This window comes from Epinephelus moara, chromosome 14, assembly GCF_006386435.1.
Source record: "Epinephelus moara isolate mb chromosome 14, YSFRI_EMoa_1.0, whole genome shotgun sequence".
Lineage (NCBI taxonomy): Eukaryota > Metazoa > Chordata > Actinopteri > Perciformes > Serranidae > Epinephelus > Epinephelus moara.
The window spans coordinates 24,056,579-24,074,557 of NC_065519.1; the positions used below are offsets into that span (position 1 = coordinate 24,056,579).

At 41.2% G+C, this 17,979-nt stretch overlaps 1 protein-coding gene across 1 annotated transcript in view; it reads right to left on the minus strand.

The window, feature by feature from the left end:
* Nucleotides 1–13,359, minus strand: part of dnajc17 (DnaJ (Hsp40) homolog, subfamily C, member 17) — a 38,306-nt gene extending 24,947 nt beyond the window's left edge. The window contains exons 1-7 of the mRNA XM_050061526.1: nucleotides 13,135–13,359; nucleotides 6,074–6,143; nucleotides 3,439–3,497; nucleotides 3,256–3,343; nucleotides 2,928–3,004; nucleotides 2,124–2,247; nucleotides 775–824 (exon numbers count right to left, since the gene is read on the minus strand). Coding sequence (XP_049917483.1) covers nucleotides 775–824; nucleotides 2,124–2,247; nucleotides 2,928–3,004; nucleotides 3,256–3,343; nucleotides 3,439–3,497; nucleotides 6,074–6,143; nucleotides 13,135–13,215 — 549 coding nt within the window. The 5' untranslated portion in view covers nucleotides 13,216–13,359. The remainder of the gene's footprint in view (nucleotides 1–774; nucleotides 825–2,123; nucleotides 2,248–2,927; nucleotides 3,005–3,255; nucleotides 3,344–3,438; nucleotides 3,498–6,073; nucleotides 6,144–13,134) is intronic.
* Nucleotides 13,360–17,979: the final 4,620 nt, after the last annotated feature.

Sequence of the window (17,979 nt, forward strand, 5' to 3'; positions counted from 1 at the left end):
GCTGAACATCGGTTGTCTAATAGAGCCAGAGATCGGTTAATGTAAAAATTAAATTTAATCTTGAATGCTAAGATCATTCTGAATCAGGTTAAAGATATAATATTACTTTTACTGGACAGGAAAAGCAAAGAATAAACACTGTTCTCGATTCAAGTCTTGAGACAACACAAGACATTATTATTATTTATTTTTTTTAAATGGATGCACTAAAACAGTGACTTTTAATTTTTATTTTTAACCGTCTAAACGACAAGCGCCAACAGTCTCTGAGACAGATTCATGCAGTCATGTTCCCATGTCCTTGAACGTGACCTGTGATGCTGTCAGTCTTACGGCTGCTGTTTGTTTTTCCAACTGAATACACAAATGTCGGGGAATACACTGCTGCACTAGATGGCTATCAAATTTAAAAACCAGATTTAATGTCTAAACACATTAGCTAACATCCCCAGTGTCCGTTAATATGCACAGGCTAGGCAGTTTCCAGGAGGAAATATAATAAGCTCTCTCTTGGCGTAGTTACAGGTCTCCTGACGACGTCGGGGCCTACTCTGGAGGAATGGGCGTTAGACAGCGTATGTGGTCTCCGAATAATTAATTACAAATGTCTACGGTTCTATCAAAGTCCCAAATGAGGGTCTGCCTGCACTTTCGCTCAGATGTTGCAGTTCCTCTTTTCCTTCTTCCTGCTTTACTCTCCAAGAGCTGCAACCCTCGTCCTGACCTCTCTTCCCCGGCCCGTCCCGATTAAAAGCCAATAGTTGCGAGTCTTACCTTCAATTTGGGGGTCACGTTGCTCTTGGAACATCTTTCCACTCCTGAGTCTAAGAAAAAACAAGAGGGGGGGATGATGAGACGGTGAAGTTCAAAGACAGGGAAACAATTGTTTTGTCGAGGAAGGAAATGTGGCACTCAAGATAGCAGCTGAGGTGACTCATGCAGATGGGCAGCAATTTGAAACTGGCCGTCACATGGTTAATGCATGGCTCCTGCTACAGTCTGATGGTCCACTGAGTGACTCTCAAGATGGAACAGACAGAGCGCTGATGATCCAGTGGCGGGCTGGGAAGGCCTGACTGCGTGCAAATGGAGGGAGACTCAAACGACGTGCTGACTATGCATGAGTAATTGTCCAGCCACAAAAAGGGGTCTAGTCCAGGGCCAAGAATCACTACTTTCCTTAAATACCCACACTTCTATAGTCTTACTTTACAAGACTCTTTACTTTTTTGCATGTCTCCAGAACGGAGACACTAAAGCTTTAAAGTATTATCAAGAGGTTAAAAGTCTGATTGACAACTATGTGTATGTGTGTGCGTGGTGCTTCGCATTCCTATGTTACCTTGCCAAGTTGTCTCACAGCCAAAAAACCTTAAAAAAAAGACTCTCTTCAAAGTGCAAAACATTAATTCAAGCATACATTCAGTTATTGTTATTGTTTTTTATGTGAATAATATTTGGTGAACCACAGGGGAGCCTGGTGACTGCTGTGGTTGGGCTGACAGTGCGATGGTTGGGAAACACAGGGGGTTCACTCAGCTGAGGCTTTCGGGATAGTAAAAGCACTTCACTGGATCAAACTGGATTTATCCAGGCAGAGCAGGACTGCACTGAAATGGTATGGTTAAAGAGGAAAAACACCTTAACTAAGAGCTCTAGTATCTTATTGTCATGGCTTTGGGAAATTCAATCACTCTCTTTCTATGGTTCAATCAATATTTGTGAGCATGAGCGACTCCTTCTCAATGTCAGAAACAAGAGACGTCTCTAACTTGTGATGTCATTAAGCACAAAGTCTGGAGCTTCTCTATGGACCCACAGAATGTTTTTATACCCACATTAGTTTTATTCTAATGTAGTGTTCACAGTTCTGTAACCAAAAATGTCAGAACATTCCCCAGGGTGCTCTCAGCGTCATCCATAACATCTTTCCCAATTCATTGTCTATGGAGAAATTCCAGACTTCATACTTGACAACACCACAAATTAGCACTCTAGCTTTTGGATGTGTGAGAGAGTTCTTCATGTTGAACTAATATTTTTGGACTGGCAAAGTAATGTATGAAGTTTGACTCCTAGACTGGAGCAGACTGGACTGGTTTATATCTTTGAAGTGGACATACCTCTCTGAGTGTAGCCTCCTCTTTGCTCCTGCTGCTGTGCTTCTCTTTCTCTCTGGATCTGCTCTCTGATGAGCCTCTGTTCCTCCTCAAGCTGCCTGGATCCCTCCTCTCTCAAACGGGCTATCTGGCAGAGACAGACACATGCAGTACAGTAATGTGAACAAACAGATACACTAGTTTTGAGTGACAACACATTATGCATCTTTGCTTCTGATTAAGCACTGATGTAATTCATCATCCTGTATGACGCTCCCTTCAGACACCCTGTTCTTTTCAGAGAGTGTGCAGACCATCTTATTCCTTCCGTTCAGGCAATAACTCTTTGAGATGAGACAGAAAATGGAACAGTGCCACCTGCTGGTTACCTCCTCCCCCCAAGGCCATGTACGTATTTACATGCATTGAGCACATTGAGCACATGCCGTGACTCACCTTGGAAGCACGCACACCATTTTTATTTATCATTGGCTTTCTGAACAAAGTGCATCAAGTCATGCAATATCACCTAATAGGTTTACTGATAATTATGACATGGCAGTGAAAAAAAGGGCCTCTCTCAGATAGAGCCTTTGTTCCTGACCCAAGTCTTTGGAAGATTTCAACTCAATCACAAGGGAGTATTTGACGAAAAACAGAATAAAAGCACCTGGGTGTGTTTCAGAGTTTCCTGGATGCACTGGAATACCTTGTTCCCAGTGCACCGCCGAGGTCTGTAGTGTAGTGAAATTTTTATTTTTAATTTTATTCTCCAGGCAACGTGTGGCGCAGTATCACCTCTCATATGGTTTCTATAAATTCTCTTACCTCTTCTTCAAGTGTTCTAGTGATTCGCACCTCCTCCTGGCTCTGAGCTTCTGCTTGTTGCTCTCTGGTCTCCAAGTCTGTCAAAGCAACACACGCACACACATTTAAACGTCAGTATGTCCTTCATATACTTATGTTGAATCTTTTCTCGACAAGAAACCGTGCTAAACACATAGAATATTTTCAAACAGCTGCTCTCATTTAAGTCTATGCTAGACAATCAATGCAGCAATTATCTATATAAAACCCTTAACAATACTGAGAACCTTGTAATAAAATCACTAAATCAGAAGAGTTAGGATGCTGTACAATTTGTAAAGGGACTCACCAAGCTTAATTTTCTTTCTCCTGTCATCTAACTTCTGGTTTCTTTCTTCGGCTTGTTTCTTGGCAGCGCAAATCTTGTCATAGGCAGCCTGTAAACAGTATCAGACACCAGGATGATGAATCATGTCCCTGTTTGAGTGTGTATCAGCACTTATAATAGGCTGACAGACATCAGCCGTCTTACCTTGGCAGCAGCATCAGTTAGCACCTCGAGAGCCTGGGACAACTGGTGGAAGAGCTCAGCTAGAAGAAAGGGATGTGAGGAAGTGAAAACACTACAATTTCTGCTGCTGAGTACACAAAGAAACACTTTTTCCCTTTTTTTTTAGCTTTAGGAATCAAAGTTTAATATGTGAAATATTAGCTTTAAAAACAAAGATGTGGATAAAATTTAACAAGGATATAACACTGATAATTTTGTCAGTTTGGCACCTTATTGACCTTACTCTCTGCCTGAACTAGGGTGCTTCCATACTGAGTTATTTTGTAACACCTTGCTGAGCATCACCAGCTTTCAGAAGAAGAAGATATACTTTATCAATCCCCCAGGGGAAAGTCTTTTTTTTCACTCTGTTGTCATACACACAGGCTTGAAATATACACACATGCACAAACAGGACCTATACATGCATTAAATGGAGAGAAGTCAGAGTGAGGGGGCTGCCTTGGACAGGCACCCCAAGCAGTTAAGGATTCAGTGCCTTGCTCAAGGGCCCTCAGGAGTGGCAAGGAGGCAAATTAGCATCTCTCCAGCTACCAGTCCATGCTCCATATTTGGTCTGTATGGAGACTTGAACCAGCGATCCTACGGTTTCCAAGCTAAATCCCAATGGACTGAGCTACTGCCGTCTCTATCTATTTTAAGTGTAAAAATGGCTGTTATTAAGTTTTATTATTTTGCTAAAAAAATAGGCTACAAGGAGCTGCTGGTTGACATACAAAAGCGCTCCGACAGTGTTTATGTAATTACGCTCACTGTCAGCAAAAAATGTTAACCTCAAACATTAATACAGGTGATGGTGATGGTGGTGATATTCTATTGCTAATCGCTATAACTAATGTGAAAGCACACTGAACTAATGCTAGTGAGGTGGCTCCCTGGGCTATAGTGCAAGGTGTCACTGTTTGTCAGCAGGCTAAAAGGTGAAGTAGAGTTAGTTGTATCGAGCAGTAACAGTCGTGTGTAACACTTCTTGAAATCCCAGATTTCTATGACGAAGAAATCAGAAGTCCATACACGACCACCTGATAGCACCTGGCAATCAGGTGGTTGGTTAGCACAGTCTGTGGCCAATTAAACCTGTTATATCCCATTAGCTGCTGAATTATCCCAAACAACATATAGTGCAGCATGCAGTTAATACAGAAGAGACAGAAAAGAAAGTGATGTGACAGAGAGAAAATTAAGAGAACATGACATCTACAGGGGGGCTCATGCCAAACAAAGCATAACGTGTTCAACAAGACATCTTCAGGCTGAAGCTGGGACACAGAGCTGAAACAATCTGCAACATTTTATGCTTTAAAAGGTGCTGTAAGCCACACAAAACCTGTTTCCTCCTATGACACAGATGTGCATTCCCACACAAAGCCCTGGCCTCTCCATATATCTTCCATTAGAGCACCTCGAGGGGCCACTGCCACAATCACCACTACCACACAAGACTCCACCTCCCCAGTTGTCATCTAACACACACACAAATGCAGAGGGAGACCACAATCCCACTCTCCGTCATACAACCGCCACACTACTGCACTATACTAGCCAGGCTTAATCATTCACTGATGGGAGGCCTAACGGACCGATACTGTTACTCCCTGTGGGGACTGGCAGTGCACACTAACAGGAGGCTCTGGAGATCATGCTGCCAGCGGAGGCGGTCGGGTTACCTACACGCATATAATGGGCTGGAATGAAATCCAACTGGGGGAGGCTTGCTATGCCCACTAGGCAGCTCAGAGTGTCACAACATGGGGGGTTGAGGAAAGGGAATAGTGCGGGGGGGGGGTGTCTTCAGTCAGTGAGGAATCATGACCCCCACGTCACCTCTTACATGCATACAACTTTTCCCTGAGGAGCAGCAAATCCCAAGACTTGCTCCGCTCTCGTGCGATAGAGACAGAGTCTGTCCATGTGCGGGTTCAAGTGTTGAGGCCCTCCAAACCACTTCTTTTCCATTTCTGGGAAACCGACCCCCTGCTTTTGTATTATCCCTCTCAACCCCCCAAACCCAACCAATTTCCCAGTTTTTTTTTCCTGACATAATCAGGAATTGTCTGAACCATCCAGCAACCACATAAACCTCACTTGAAAACATGCCTCATGACCAGTCTTTTGTCCAAGGTGCCTTTTTTTTCTCCCTCCCGACAAAAAGCTACACTGAGATTTCCTGGTCTAATTGTTGACATGCTGGCTGGCGACAGGCCGCAAACAGAGTCAAGCCAAAGAGCGATGGAGTGTGGAAACGCTGGTGGCGATGGTGGTGCTGCTGGTGTTTGGCTGGTCCTGTCTGGCTAGAAGGCCAGTGGGAGAGACGGGCGCTGGTTAGACATCCTACAGAGTGCTGCGGCTAGGCTGTTTGACAGGGTATAACTTGCTGAGAGTGCTACATTAGAGCATTCATTTTTGGTTCTGGAGCTTGATGGCCGCTCGGTCAAACAATTACCTCTAATTCTTCAGAAAACAACGCAGAAATTGCATAAACAAATAATAAATCTTGTTCCAGTTCCAATGGGCGACTGACAGAGGTCTGTTGCTCAGGATGGGGAGAACGTGAGCAGAAACAAAGACAGATAAACACATTAACTGGCTCACTCACCTGCTTTTGGGTTGTCTGGGTTCTTGTCTGGATGGCATGTCAAGGCTTTCTGCCGATAAGCTTTCTTGATCTAGGAGAAAAACAGAAGAACCCCTAGAGTTATGTAGAGTGGAAAATGTTGATTAGGACACAAAGAGAAAGAATCATCCACTTAAGCACAGATTTTTGGCCATGTGAAAGTTAAATTCTTACTCTCAGTACCAATTATCTTTATCCTGTCGTCCTTGGCCCAGAAAACCAAATTCTGGATAAAAAAAAATGAGGGTCCCATTGTAATAATGGCACAAATGGTAACAGGCTGACATGAAAGCACTGGGGGTGAAATGTGGTCTGCATTTAAATAAAAATCAGGGATTGTATTGTTTGGATCAAATCAACACCTGAGCTGATCCTCTGCTTCGTGTCCTTTTGACATGTTGTTAATGGAATCTAACCACCTCGGCACATACTCCGCAGCGAATTACCCGCACAAGAATTCCAAACTATTCTCAGGCCCGTTGCCAGTGTGCAAGATAAATGTGGCCTGAGTTGCAGCCTAGTATTAGTCCATCTTTATTTAAACTTTTAAAAAAAACGTTACAATAACATACACAAACAGAGTGCCATTGTCTATAACAAATCTGAGAAGCCCGCCATTAATATCTTAGGCAGGTAGCCAAAACTTTTGGGGGGTTCAGAGAACCAAAGTGGAAAAACGAAACAATACTTTGGAGTATTGTAATGTCATATGAGGTTTTAGTTATAGCTGATTTTTTAACTCTGGGTCACTGCTTGGAATGTTAACCATTCATTGGTCCTTCTAGGGACCAGTTAATGACAAGGTGGTTTTCATTAGATCTCTGCTCCTCTGGAGAAAGAAAGGAAGCAGGGAAACTTTCCGTGGAGACCAGAGGGGGCTGTCGAGTGCGGTGCTGAAGCTTTCGGCACACAACCTCAAAAGCACAAGCTAATATATATGCATTGCATGCTAAGGACTTGGCACATTAATACCCCTTTTATCGAAGCTCTGACACAAGCACACACACTGACATACACTTTCTCACCAGTCTAATCAGCCATGCCAACGTTCTGCATGTTTTCACATATCCCCCCTCCCTCCTTCGCACAGATCAATCTCCTGCCAGTATGCTACGGGCCACAGAATTTGGGAGCTCCTTTCTTCATGTCTGGGAAACGTTTGCATTGGACGCCTTGTCCTCTGGCATATGCAATGTTTCCCCGTGTGTTGTTTTGCACAATTTTATCTCTAGAATGCACGCCAAAACATACAGCGCTGACTTTACTGGGGGGGAAACCAAACTCAGCTCTGAGGGAACTGAGCAGAATGGTGTAATCCATCAGTGTCCAGGCCTTTTTAAACAGCAACTCCAATGAGGCTCCATGACAGTCAACTTAGGCACATTAGGCTGGATGCCCATTGTCCAAAAGCAAAGACACACAATTACATGAAAGCAACGAGCCTCCAGTGAACCCTCCAGAGCTTATCGTGGCTCAGACAGCTCCTAAATGTCACAAGTCCTTTCTTCTCTTTCTTGGTCAACATCAGATTTTTTCTCATTATAGTTCCAATAGTAAATGAGAGCTTGGTTCATTGAGAGGGCTTCGAGAGACTACACATCATTAAGAGATATTTAGTCTCGCTGCCTGGCACACGGAGCCTTCCTACAGATTGAGACTGACACACAGGGCTTTGGACCAGAGCCAAACACATATGCTTACTGAAGGCCTAAGCCTACTTTTCCTTTTCAGCCTCCCTCCATCTGTTTCTCACGTTTCTTTGCTCTGTGCTCGCTTTCGTAGCTTTGTCCAGTTTTCTCTTTTTGGTAGGATAAAAGAAAGGAAATGAAGACTCCAGCTCACGTTCCAATGTATTTTTATTCATCTTTTTACAGGTATATAATTGGACAAAATACTGTTCCTGTCTGGGACCAAGATGAAGCAGAAAGGTAAGAAGGCCATTATCAAGGCTGTTCCTAACTATTGTTTTCGTAGTGGATTTATCTGTCGATTATTTTCTTGATTAATCAACGGCTTATTTGGTCTATAAAATGGAGAACAATGTCGATCAATGTTTCTGAAAGCCTAAGATGATGTACTCAAATGTCTTGTCCACAGCCCAAAGATATTCAGTTAACGGTCATAGACGAGAAAATATTCCCATTCAAGGAGCTGGATTTAGAGATTTGACTTTTCATTAACAATTACTGTAACCAATTAATTGATTATCGAATTAGATGGCGATTAATTTAATAGTTGACAACTAATAGATTAATTGCCTAAGCTCTTGCCATTATAAAAAGCCATTTCATCCTGTGTAATGTGTAGGTAGTGATAACAGCTGGAGAACTCCCTGCCTTACACAGCCCTGTCAGTGCTTTGACAAAACAGAGAGAAAGAAAGTGCGTCTCACAGTTTAAGTTCCTCGAATACAATTTTGTGAACATTTTTGATGATCATTTCCAAACCCAGGCTTTAGTCTCAGATAGAGTTTTTTCCTACTGTGCCAAGCAGCTACTGGTTACCCTTAATTTCCATATAATATGAAAATTATCTTGCCCGGGCTGTTTAGTTCGTCAGAGTGAAGAAGTCTGACATACTTTTTGTCAGTGTTGTCAGTGTGGTAATGCAGTTTAAGTGAAGACTGATGCAAAAACTCTGCAAAAACACTCATATAACAGTAATGCAATTATGACACAACCTGCACCTTGATGCTCACTGTAACGCATTACACAGGCACGCAAGTTTCTAAAGGGTTAAAACAATGGATGCCTTGAATGGTAAGAAAAAGAAAAACAATACGATTTCAAAACTGCGTAAAACAGTTTGCAGCTGTGAAGTTAAGTATGTGCAATTTGAAATAAAGGGAGCTAAAACACGCAAAATCACCGCCATGGTGCTTTAAGAGCTCATGTCGTGTCCTCAGCTCACACTCACTCTCCTTCTTCTCGTTCTGTACTACTTCTCATGTTCGTCGTCACCTACAGCCAGCTGACAAGATAAACATATCTCCACATCTGCTGTAAACACAGCAGATGTTTGACATTGTCAGGGCAAACGTTTGGCCAGCTGAGCTGCTTGACAAGTACAACCTGTCATCATCGATACTGTTTTGGCGGAGAGTGGCCATGTGGCACGTCATCACCTTTGTCTCGCTGACTTCAGTTTAAGATCTACATAACACAAATACTCCTCTATGTTTCAGTTAATTATCCTCCCTCCTTTTCTCTCCATCTCCTCTGCATTTCTTTTCTTTATTCACTCTCTCTGGCATCCTTCACGATATCTTGTCTGTATCTACTGCTCCTCCAGTGCCGTTTTGTTAAATAATACATGATTACTCCCATCAATGTCGTGACACGCAAGCCTTAATTGATGCTGGAAGACCCCGAAGCCCTTTGGTCCTACAAACCAGAAGCCAAAGCGGGCCAACTTTTGAAGAGGTTAGCACATGTGTGGATAAGAGCTCTCAGATCGAGAGTGGCATCTTCCTACAGGACTAACCCAGTAAATTACTGTCGCAATTATCTTCGTGCAGGCCACCATGACCTTTCAGGATTGGCTCCTGAATCAATTATGAGACCATATGAAGAGAAAACCAGAAGAACTCCTGGGCCCTGACCAACTGCTGTACACTGTGCTTACAGATGAGCAAAAGTGTTAGTATTAAATGTTGCTGTCTTTCATCTCCTGTGATTCAAATTATTCTAGATTATCACATGCTCATTTTCCCCGTCTCACACGCGAGATAAACTGAATTGCAGAAATCTCAACTATTTCACACGCTTCAGTTTGTGGAAGGATGGACCAAGAAATCAAGGAAAGACCCCGATCACACAGCAGCAGGCCAACAGTAGCCTAATGGTTAGTACATGGCTAAAAACAGACTCTATGTGCCTCCCCGGCTCCTGCCTGCCACAGCCTTAACTGCATGCCCACATCTTGTCCTCATTAAACCACTCTTTGGTGCCAATTATAGTTGACAAACTGGTCCTAGTGCAGCCTCGGCACAGCCCTGGTAGGGCCCCTAGCCTGTGTGGCTGATTAGCTGCCTGATCTGCCATGGGCCCATCCTCCTTAATTACAACGCTCTGCTATTTACGGGACATTATCAGCTGGAGGAAAATAATAACAGGCGCAACGGGGGAAAGGAAGAAGAGGAGCGAGGACAGGGGCAAAAAGGATATGACCACACACAGAAAAGGACAGCGTGAAGTATGGAGAACAATTGGATGTAATGAGGAGAAACAGTGAGACACTGTGATGAAGTTTCCATGTGTGCGACTGCTTGTGAACCTGCCCGAACATCCAGTCAAACTTATTAATTCAGTGTTAAACTATGTAAACATCTAATGGAATGCTAACAAGATTAGATGATTTTATGTTTTCATTTCACAGATTTCTGTCGACCAAATTAATGATTCCAAGCTGACTGTAATTGAAAACTAACACATACATTATTCAAGTGTTTGTTTACCTCACATGTCAAGATGGTTTGTCTGTAATATGATATATGTATAACTGTGGAACACATATCAATGCACTGACACAAATCACCCAGCTGACGCTGCCTGCTGTTGACAGACTTAAACACTCTATGACCCCAAGTGACATCACTGAGAATGTACCCCAGTGCACCATAGGATGCAATAATAATCTCCCTCTACCTGCCCTGGCCAAGCAGACACTCAAATAAGAAACTCATCATTGAGAGCAATGACTTTACAGTGCGCTATTACAGTGTAATGCAATCACCTGCAATTGGATGCTCTATCTAGAAGTAAATCATCCAGGCATGTAGCTGCTGTACACACTGCAACACATCAGGTACACTACAATTTGAGTAGCTGAACAAACCACAAGATATTTTGTGTGGTCTTAGCTGTTGACACTGTCTCACCAAGCAATCTGTGGTAGGTAAAACACACACACGCTAGGGCAATTATTACCAAAGCCCTGCTGATATGCATGAGCATAACTCTTTAAATGGTGGCTAGCCTTCAGCAACAGCCTCCGTCAGCATTACAAGAATAAAGCAAACCCCAGTCGACCATAGTCATTAAATCACAGACTCTGACATGCCAGTTTCCCCGGCATTCACCAGCCAGCCCAGCCCAGAAGAAGGTCAACAGCAGTGATAACAGAAAGAGATGCTAAATGGAACCAGGAGGAGATGCAGAAGGCAAATCCCCTACGTCAAGGCAATGTTTTACAAGCTGTGGCTAAGCCCACACAAACAGGCTCTGGGATGAGCTTCTTCACCTCCCTCCGTGATAAACAACATGCCTGATGGTAGTGGTGGAGCAGTGGGTAAGCAGTCCATTTGATGACATCTGCCTTCACACACTTGATTGATTCTTGAGCCCCCCCAGACTCAATGCATTACACACACACACACACACAAACCCCCGCTATCGCTCTCGAACATCAGCAGACCCCACAGAACCAGCCCTCTGCGTTTTGGAGTCTCAATTCCACCCAAGCCACAACCGCATACTTCCTCCGGGATAATCCTCTGGGGAGGACAGGACTTTGAAATCCAATTAAGAAATTAACTTCCCTCGTTTTGGCCACAATTTTAAGTTCCCTTCGGGCTTGTGGATTCTGGATGCTGGAAACTGTGAGGAGAGGTGGTCATAGGGAAAAGACAGGATTCAGGACATCATGGTGAACCGCTCTGGGCTGGGGAATGACATGAAGGGGAGTTGATTCAAAATCCACGCAGGGACAAAATGTCATTCAGGCAAAGTTGTGTTTGTAGCGTGCAGAGGTACGCAACCAGATGAAACCCTATATGTCTGTGGCCTATAAGTGATCAGACGTGGTTTAGTTGTAGATAAAGAAAAAACATACATGAATTTCAGGTCCATCCTATTTGGAATTTATTAGAGCGGACACAATTAGTCTATTGATATTAGCTGATAGACCCAAAAAAAATATTTGGCAACCATAATCAATTAATTGTTTTAAGTAATATTTTAAGAAAAAGCCATAAATTCAACATTTCCAGCTTCTACATTATGATCAATTGCTGCTATCTCTCTTTTTTTATATTCTGTGTTGAATATCTTTGGGTCAGGGGTTATTGGTCATACAAAAAAAGCAATATTATGACATCTCCTTGGGCTTTAAAAAATTGTGACTGATCTGATATTTTCACTTACTTTGACATTTAAGATAGGACAAGATACACCTTTATTGATCCCACAATTGAGAAATTCCAGTGTTACAGCAGTCAAGGGGAAAGAGTCAGATTCAAGATTTCAAAATTTATAAACTTAAAAAACTAGGCATGCAAAAAAAGTACAAAAAATACAAGAAACAGAAATAAATAATAATAATAATAATAATAATAATAATAATAATAATAATGAGCAATGGATTAAAGTGAGCATATTTAGTGCAAAGTGATTGTATGTGCAAATAAACAAGGGGGACAGTAATGCTTATAATGGTGTTTATAAAGTGTCCATAGTGTCCATAAGGATTAATGAGTTATTCAGGACAATAACTGGCAAATGAATTAATTATGAAATTAGTTGCAGCCCTTAAATTTATATCCATCCTTATTCAAGGCCATGTCATCTCATTCTTGTGTTATAGAGTAAAACCACACACTTAACTGATGCAACGTTGCCATCCTGTGGCCTTATCGGTGAATCACACCATTGCCATTCAGTCATTAGCAGTAGTGTCTTTTCTTACCTAGTAACTGATTAACTGGACCTAAAATTGTAGTGCTTTGCTTTACTTACCAGGCTTTTCTTTTCACAGAAAAATAGGCAGCTTGTGTTATGATATATACACGCATACACGATACAAGCACACACACTTCTATATGCTTCATGATAGCAAGCTAATGTAGCCTCCTGATTAATGCTCAACATGTCACACACACTCACGCACAGTCTCCTTAAGCAAATACCACTATTTTTTAACATTTAACATTAGCTAACACTCGGATAAACTCTCTGCCAAAGTCACAACCTCCAGCCTGCACTGCGCCTGTAATTTAAAGGCTATTTACCTAGCTAGCTAGCTTAACCGCTAGCTTGTTTACACACCTCTTTCGGCGTTGCAGTGCTTTCAACACCGAGTAAACCATACAGGTCCATCTGTAGGATGTCCTTGGCCTTTCCGGACATGTCTGCCAACAGCCAGCTACAGCTCCGACACAGAAAAGAGACAAGCGTAAACGCAGTGTTCGGCTAATTCAGTGGTTTGTTATTATCCCGGGTCCCAGACAGCATGCGTGTGACGTCGTTGACCTTTCAACTAGGATGTGCACTGCAACCTGGGAAGTGTAGTTTTTGTTCTGCTGTTCCGCTCTGCTGCTGCTGCTGTTGGTTGAATTCAGAAAGATTTTGAGCACTTTTTACCATAATATTTACATATAAAAATATTTTTTATAAGTCTGAACCTTTTAAAATCGTTTTAACCTCTTTGTAATGTCTTTGTGGGCTTCTAACATGTAATAAATTAGGCATGTCATGTTTCGCTACATGTTTCATCTACAAATGTTATCTTTGGTGTGAAAGGTTTTACAGTATGTTTCAGCCCTGACATCAAAGGTCGACTCAGATTTTTTTAACCATATAAATCTGAGCAATATCAATGGCCATAGTTTAAAAAAAATCCATTTTTAGATCTGCTTTGTCAACCATTCGTCAGTTACTAGGCCTATATGTGTTATGTAACATTTTACAGCATCGTCCTTGACCTCATTATTGTTTTCACATAAACACATGTTCCCTCAGATCTACATATTAAAATGCTGTGACATTTTATATTCAAATAATTTCCTTATCTGTTGAGATGCAATGCATTTACCAACTCTGGTGCATCAGATTGTTGTACATGGTGCTCTCTGGTGGACAAATTATGTAACAGCGATATTGTCTCTAGAAAGTACCTTAAACTCCTGCAGCATTTCATGTATTACATTTATTCATTCCAATCCAATCTGTCAACATCAGCAAAAATTCTTACACATCTGTGTTTACCAATATCAGCCCATAACATATTTCTGTCGATGGATCAGACAGGAAATGTTACAACAGCTGTTGTTACAACTTTATTTATATTTTAGGCAGCCAGGCTCCACCTTTGTTTAGCTTTCACTCATGGTGAAGCCTGCTTAAGCCTTCAGTTTTATTTAATTAACCTGAAAACACCTTGTACAAATTGTAAAATGTAAACAGAAAACTCAGTACTGCACTCATTTGTGTTTTTAGTTGTATTTTAGAATAGATTATTATAGTGTTTCTAGGCTAGTTTCAGGTTGTGTGGTGTCAAATCAACATAAGGAAATGTAAAATTTCAACATATCCATTACATATGAAATGTACAAATGTACAAAAACATACAATGCCAACATTTATTCTGGTGGTTTGGTTGCTTTAAACTGGGTTCCATGGACTCCTGAAGGTTTCTTGATAAGCACCTGTGGGTCACTACTGAATACTACTAATAATAGGCCTGATCATTCTTTGCTTTGAAAAAAGGAACATTAACAAAATATTAAAGAATCAGCTGTTCAGATCAGAGCATCTTTCTCCACCACTGTTACCACTACACTGCAGTGGCAGAGAAAAAGCTAGCCTGAAAAGCATATCAACATCTGGAATCTCTCGCGTAAGGTTCCCCTGGACAAATTGCATTTATATAGAATTCAATTTTATTTAATACCCTTACTGAAACCTCCAAAAAAGGGATAAACTGTTTGTTGCTTTCCGGATATGGCTGTATTTGTGTCTGACTGATAAGCCATTGTTGCAGCATTTCCTGTAGGCAGTGGGGATCCATCCTGATGCAGAGTCAAGACCAAGCCCTGACATGTCTTTTAACATTTCCCCTTATAAAAAGCTGTGCGGGTGTGTCAGGTATTAAAGCCTGACACACTAGGTTAAGGGCTGACAATCACTTGCGTATACATGTATACAGAAAAAAATAAACGTAAATGATGTTGACTTTGGCTTTTAAATATTGGGAGCTTGATTTCAACGGGGCTGCGTGATCCTGTTCAACCAGCTCAGCAATAGAATTGTGGACTTAAATGAGGATGTAGTATTTGCTCAGTAGCTTTTGTTGCTCCGTGTAAACAAAGCGGTTTAATGTGTGGCCATTATTTTCACTGTGACAGGCTGGGAAGACAGCAAGCCCTGTATATATTCTTTGGCTTTGTAACTTGAGTATCCATGCTGCTGATTTCTCTGTGATCCCCATCATAGAAGCCCCATTTTCCTATAGATTAACAAAACCTCTTTTGGCTCAGGGGACGTAAAACAGTGCAACAATACAATTAGAGTAAAGTTTTCCTTCTCTGAGGCGGTGAAACTCTATAGCAAGCTAAATGGCCCCAAGTCACAAGGGGAATGATAAACAGATTCTCAACGAAAAATAGGCTGGACAGCCAAACAAAAGTCCCTCTTGTCATTCTGACAGTAGAGGCTGTCTGTTTCAGAAACAGAAAGAAAAAGTCTGTTGAAGATGACTTTATATTTTGCAGAACTATACACTTACACCTAAGAGAAATATTCAAAAAAGCTAAATAATTAAAAGTCACAATAACAACATTATCCCTATCGCATAAGGGGAAATGTAAACACACTCAAGGCAGTTATGAACTTCATGAACTTTGTGTTGTTTTAAGGATTTTGTAAGTCACAGGAACATTTAATTAAGGCACATTTTCACTCTTAAATCCAAGATTATTGAGAAATGGCTGAATTATTATCTCCATGCTCTGCTGGTATTATATAAGCTACAGTTTGGGTTATGCCCCTTTATTCCCTATTTGTGTCATTAAAGCAGTGGATCAAAATGCGCTTTGTGGAAGATTTTGCAATCCAAACCCCTTGAAGCCATGTAAACAAATCAGAGCGGAAACTTTAGGCTTATGTCTGGGTGTCTCCGGATTATGTCTGGTTTCTGGATTCTGATTTAAAACATTCAAAGGACAATTATTTAAGAGTAAATATGTGCAATTCCACTGAGAAAAACAAGGTGCGCTGGTCTAGATTAGAGAGAACTAAAAAATCTAATGTTTTGAAAAAAATGTTGTTGTCTAATACCACATAAGGCTCTTTGGGGCTGTCAGAGCCATACACAGCCTGAAGGTTGGACATTGTGTCTGCAGATAAAACCAAATTCACTTAAGATTACAATAGACTGTGCTCTGTCAGTGCGTCAGATATCTTGAATGAGTCGACTTGGAGAATCAGGGAATCCAAGTTAATTTCCCTCCTGCAGGGACTATCCGCCTGAGGTCAGATCCAGCTGATGGGATGGGGAGTGTGGGGGGAGGGCCCACAACCACTGGCTGCATTCAGCATCACAAACAGCTTCAAGCTACAAAACAGCAGGCACATTGAGACCGGAAGTTAGGCAATTAGTATGCCTTCAAAATAAAATGCTGACCATAGAAAGCCTTTTGCATGTAAATATGCAATGAAAAAATACATTTTCTTTGGTTTTAGTTGTTCCCCCGGCCGTTATATTCAGCTCAGTGACTTATTGCTAGTAACTTAGTAGCAGTTCGGTAGCAGTTGGAGTTTAACTGACATTATTATAGCTTTGTTTAGCAAGATATGTGCAAGCCATTATAAACAGGTAAGTTTCAGGAAGGTCTTTATTCCAAAATCTCTGGTTGGAGCATTTTCCTTGGGTACTTCATTTATAGCAGTGCTTTGTATATAATTTTAGTTGTTAAATACGTTTTTCTGTGATGGGTTTACTGCTAAGTTAGCCATAACAGTTACAAATGTTAGCTGTTGGGAGCTAACGTTATGTGTTGCTACACTGCAACATTTGAAGTTATTGCTAATTAGTTTATTTTGGGCTAAATTCGGTGTCGTGTGGAAACACATTTATTTAATTAACTATTTTATGTTTATTTTATACCTTACTTGTGTAAAGGGATAATGTAACATTAACTAGTTTGACAGTTTGCCCAGCTAACGTTACAACGTTAGCTAAATCCGTTTGTCATGAAACCATGGTAATGTCATAAGGATGCTCTAAAATACATTTTGGGAGGAGTTTCATTGAACCACAGTTTTTCTTTTGTGGACTAAGGTTCTTTATGTTTACTCGACATATCATTAATGGCACTTTTGTTTTATTTCTTGATTTGTAAAAGGACAATGTAACCATTACTGTTAGCCTAGCTCGACTAAACGTTTGTAGCTAGCTAACGTTAGTTAACTTGGTTCTCTTGAAACCATGGTAACGCTATAAGGGAGGGGTGTCATTGTAACCACAATTTTTCTTTTTGTGGACTAACGTACTTCTATGTTTACTGGATAGATTACTAGTGGCACTTTTGCTTTATTTTTTTTTATTTAAAATTTAACAGTTAACCTAGCTAAACTAACTAGCTAACCCGGTTCTCTTGAAGCCTTGGTAACCTCATAAGGATGCTCTAAATTATATTTTAGGAGAAGTTTCATTGTAACCACAACTTTTTTGTGGCTAAAGGTTATTTTCTGTTTACTTCATAGATCATTAATGGCACTTTTGTTTTATTTCTTGAATTATAAGGGGACAATGTAACTAATTTGACAGTTAGCCTAGCCTAGCCTAGCTAGATTATAGTTTCGAAGCTAACTAATGGTAGCTACATCTAGTTTTCTTAAAACCTTGGTAACTTGACAATGCTACTCCAATCCTTAACTTACTGTTATATGTCTTTTTTTTTTTTGGGGGGGGGGGGGGGGGTATCGTAACCACAATCTTTCTAGTCTTCTGTGTTCAGCAGTTGGCTAATCACAGTCTTCTTTAGGTAAAAACTCTGAAGGCTATATCGTTTCTTGATCCTACATTGGAACTGCATCAGCAGTTAAACCTGCGGCATACCCGTAATGGGTTTTATTGTGAAAGTTTTGACCGGATGTCTTAGTTCAGTAATG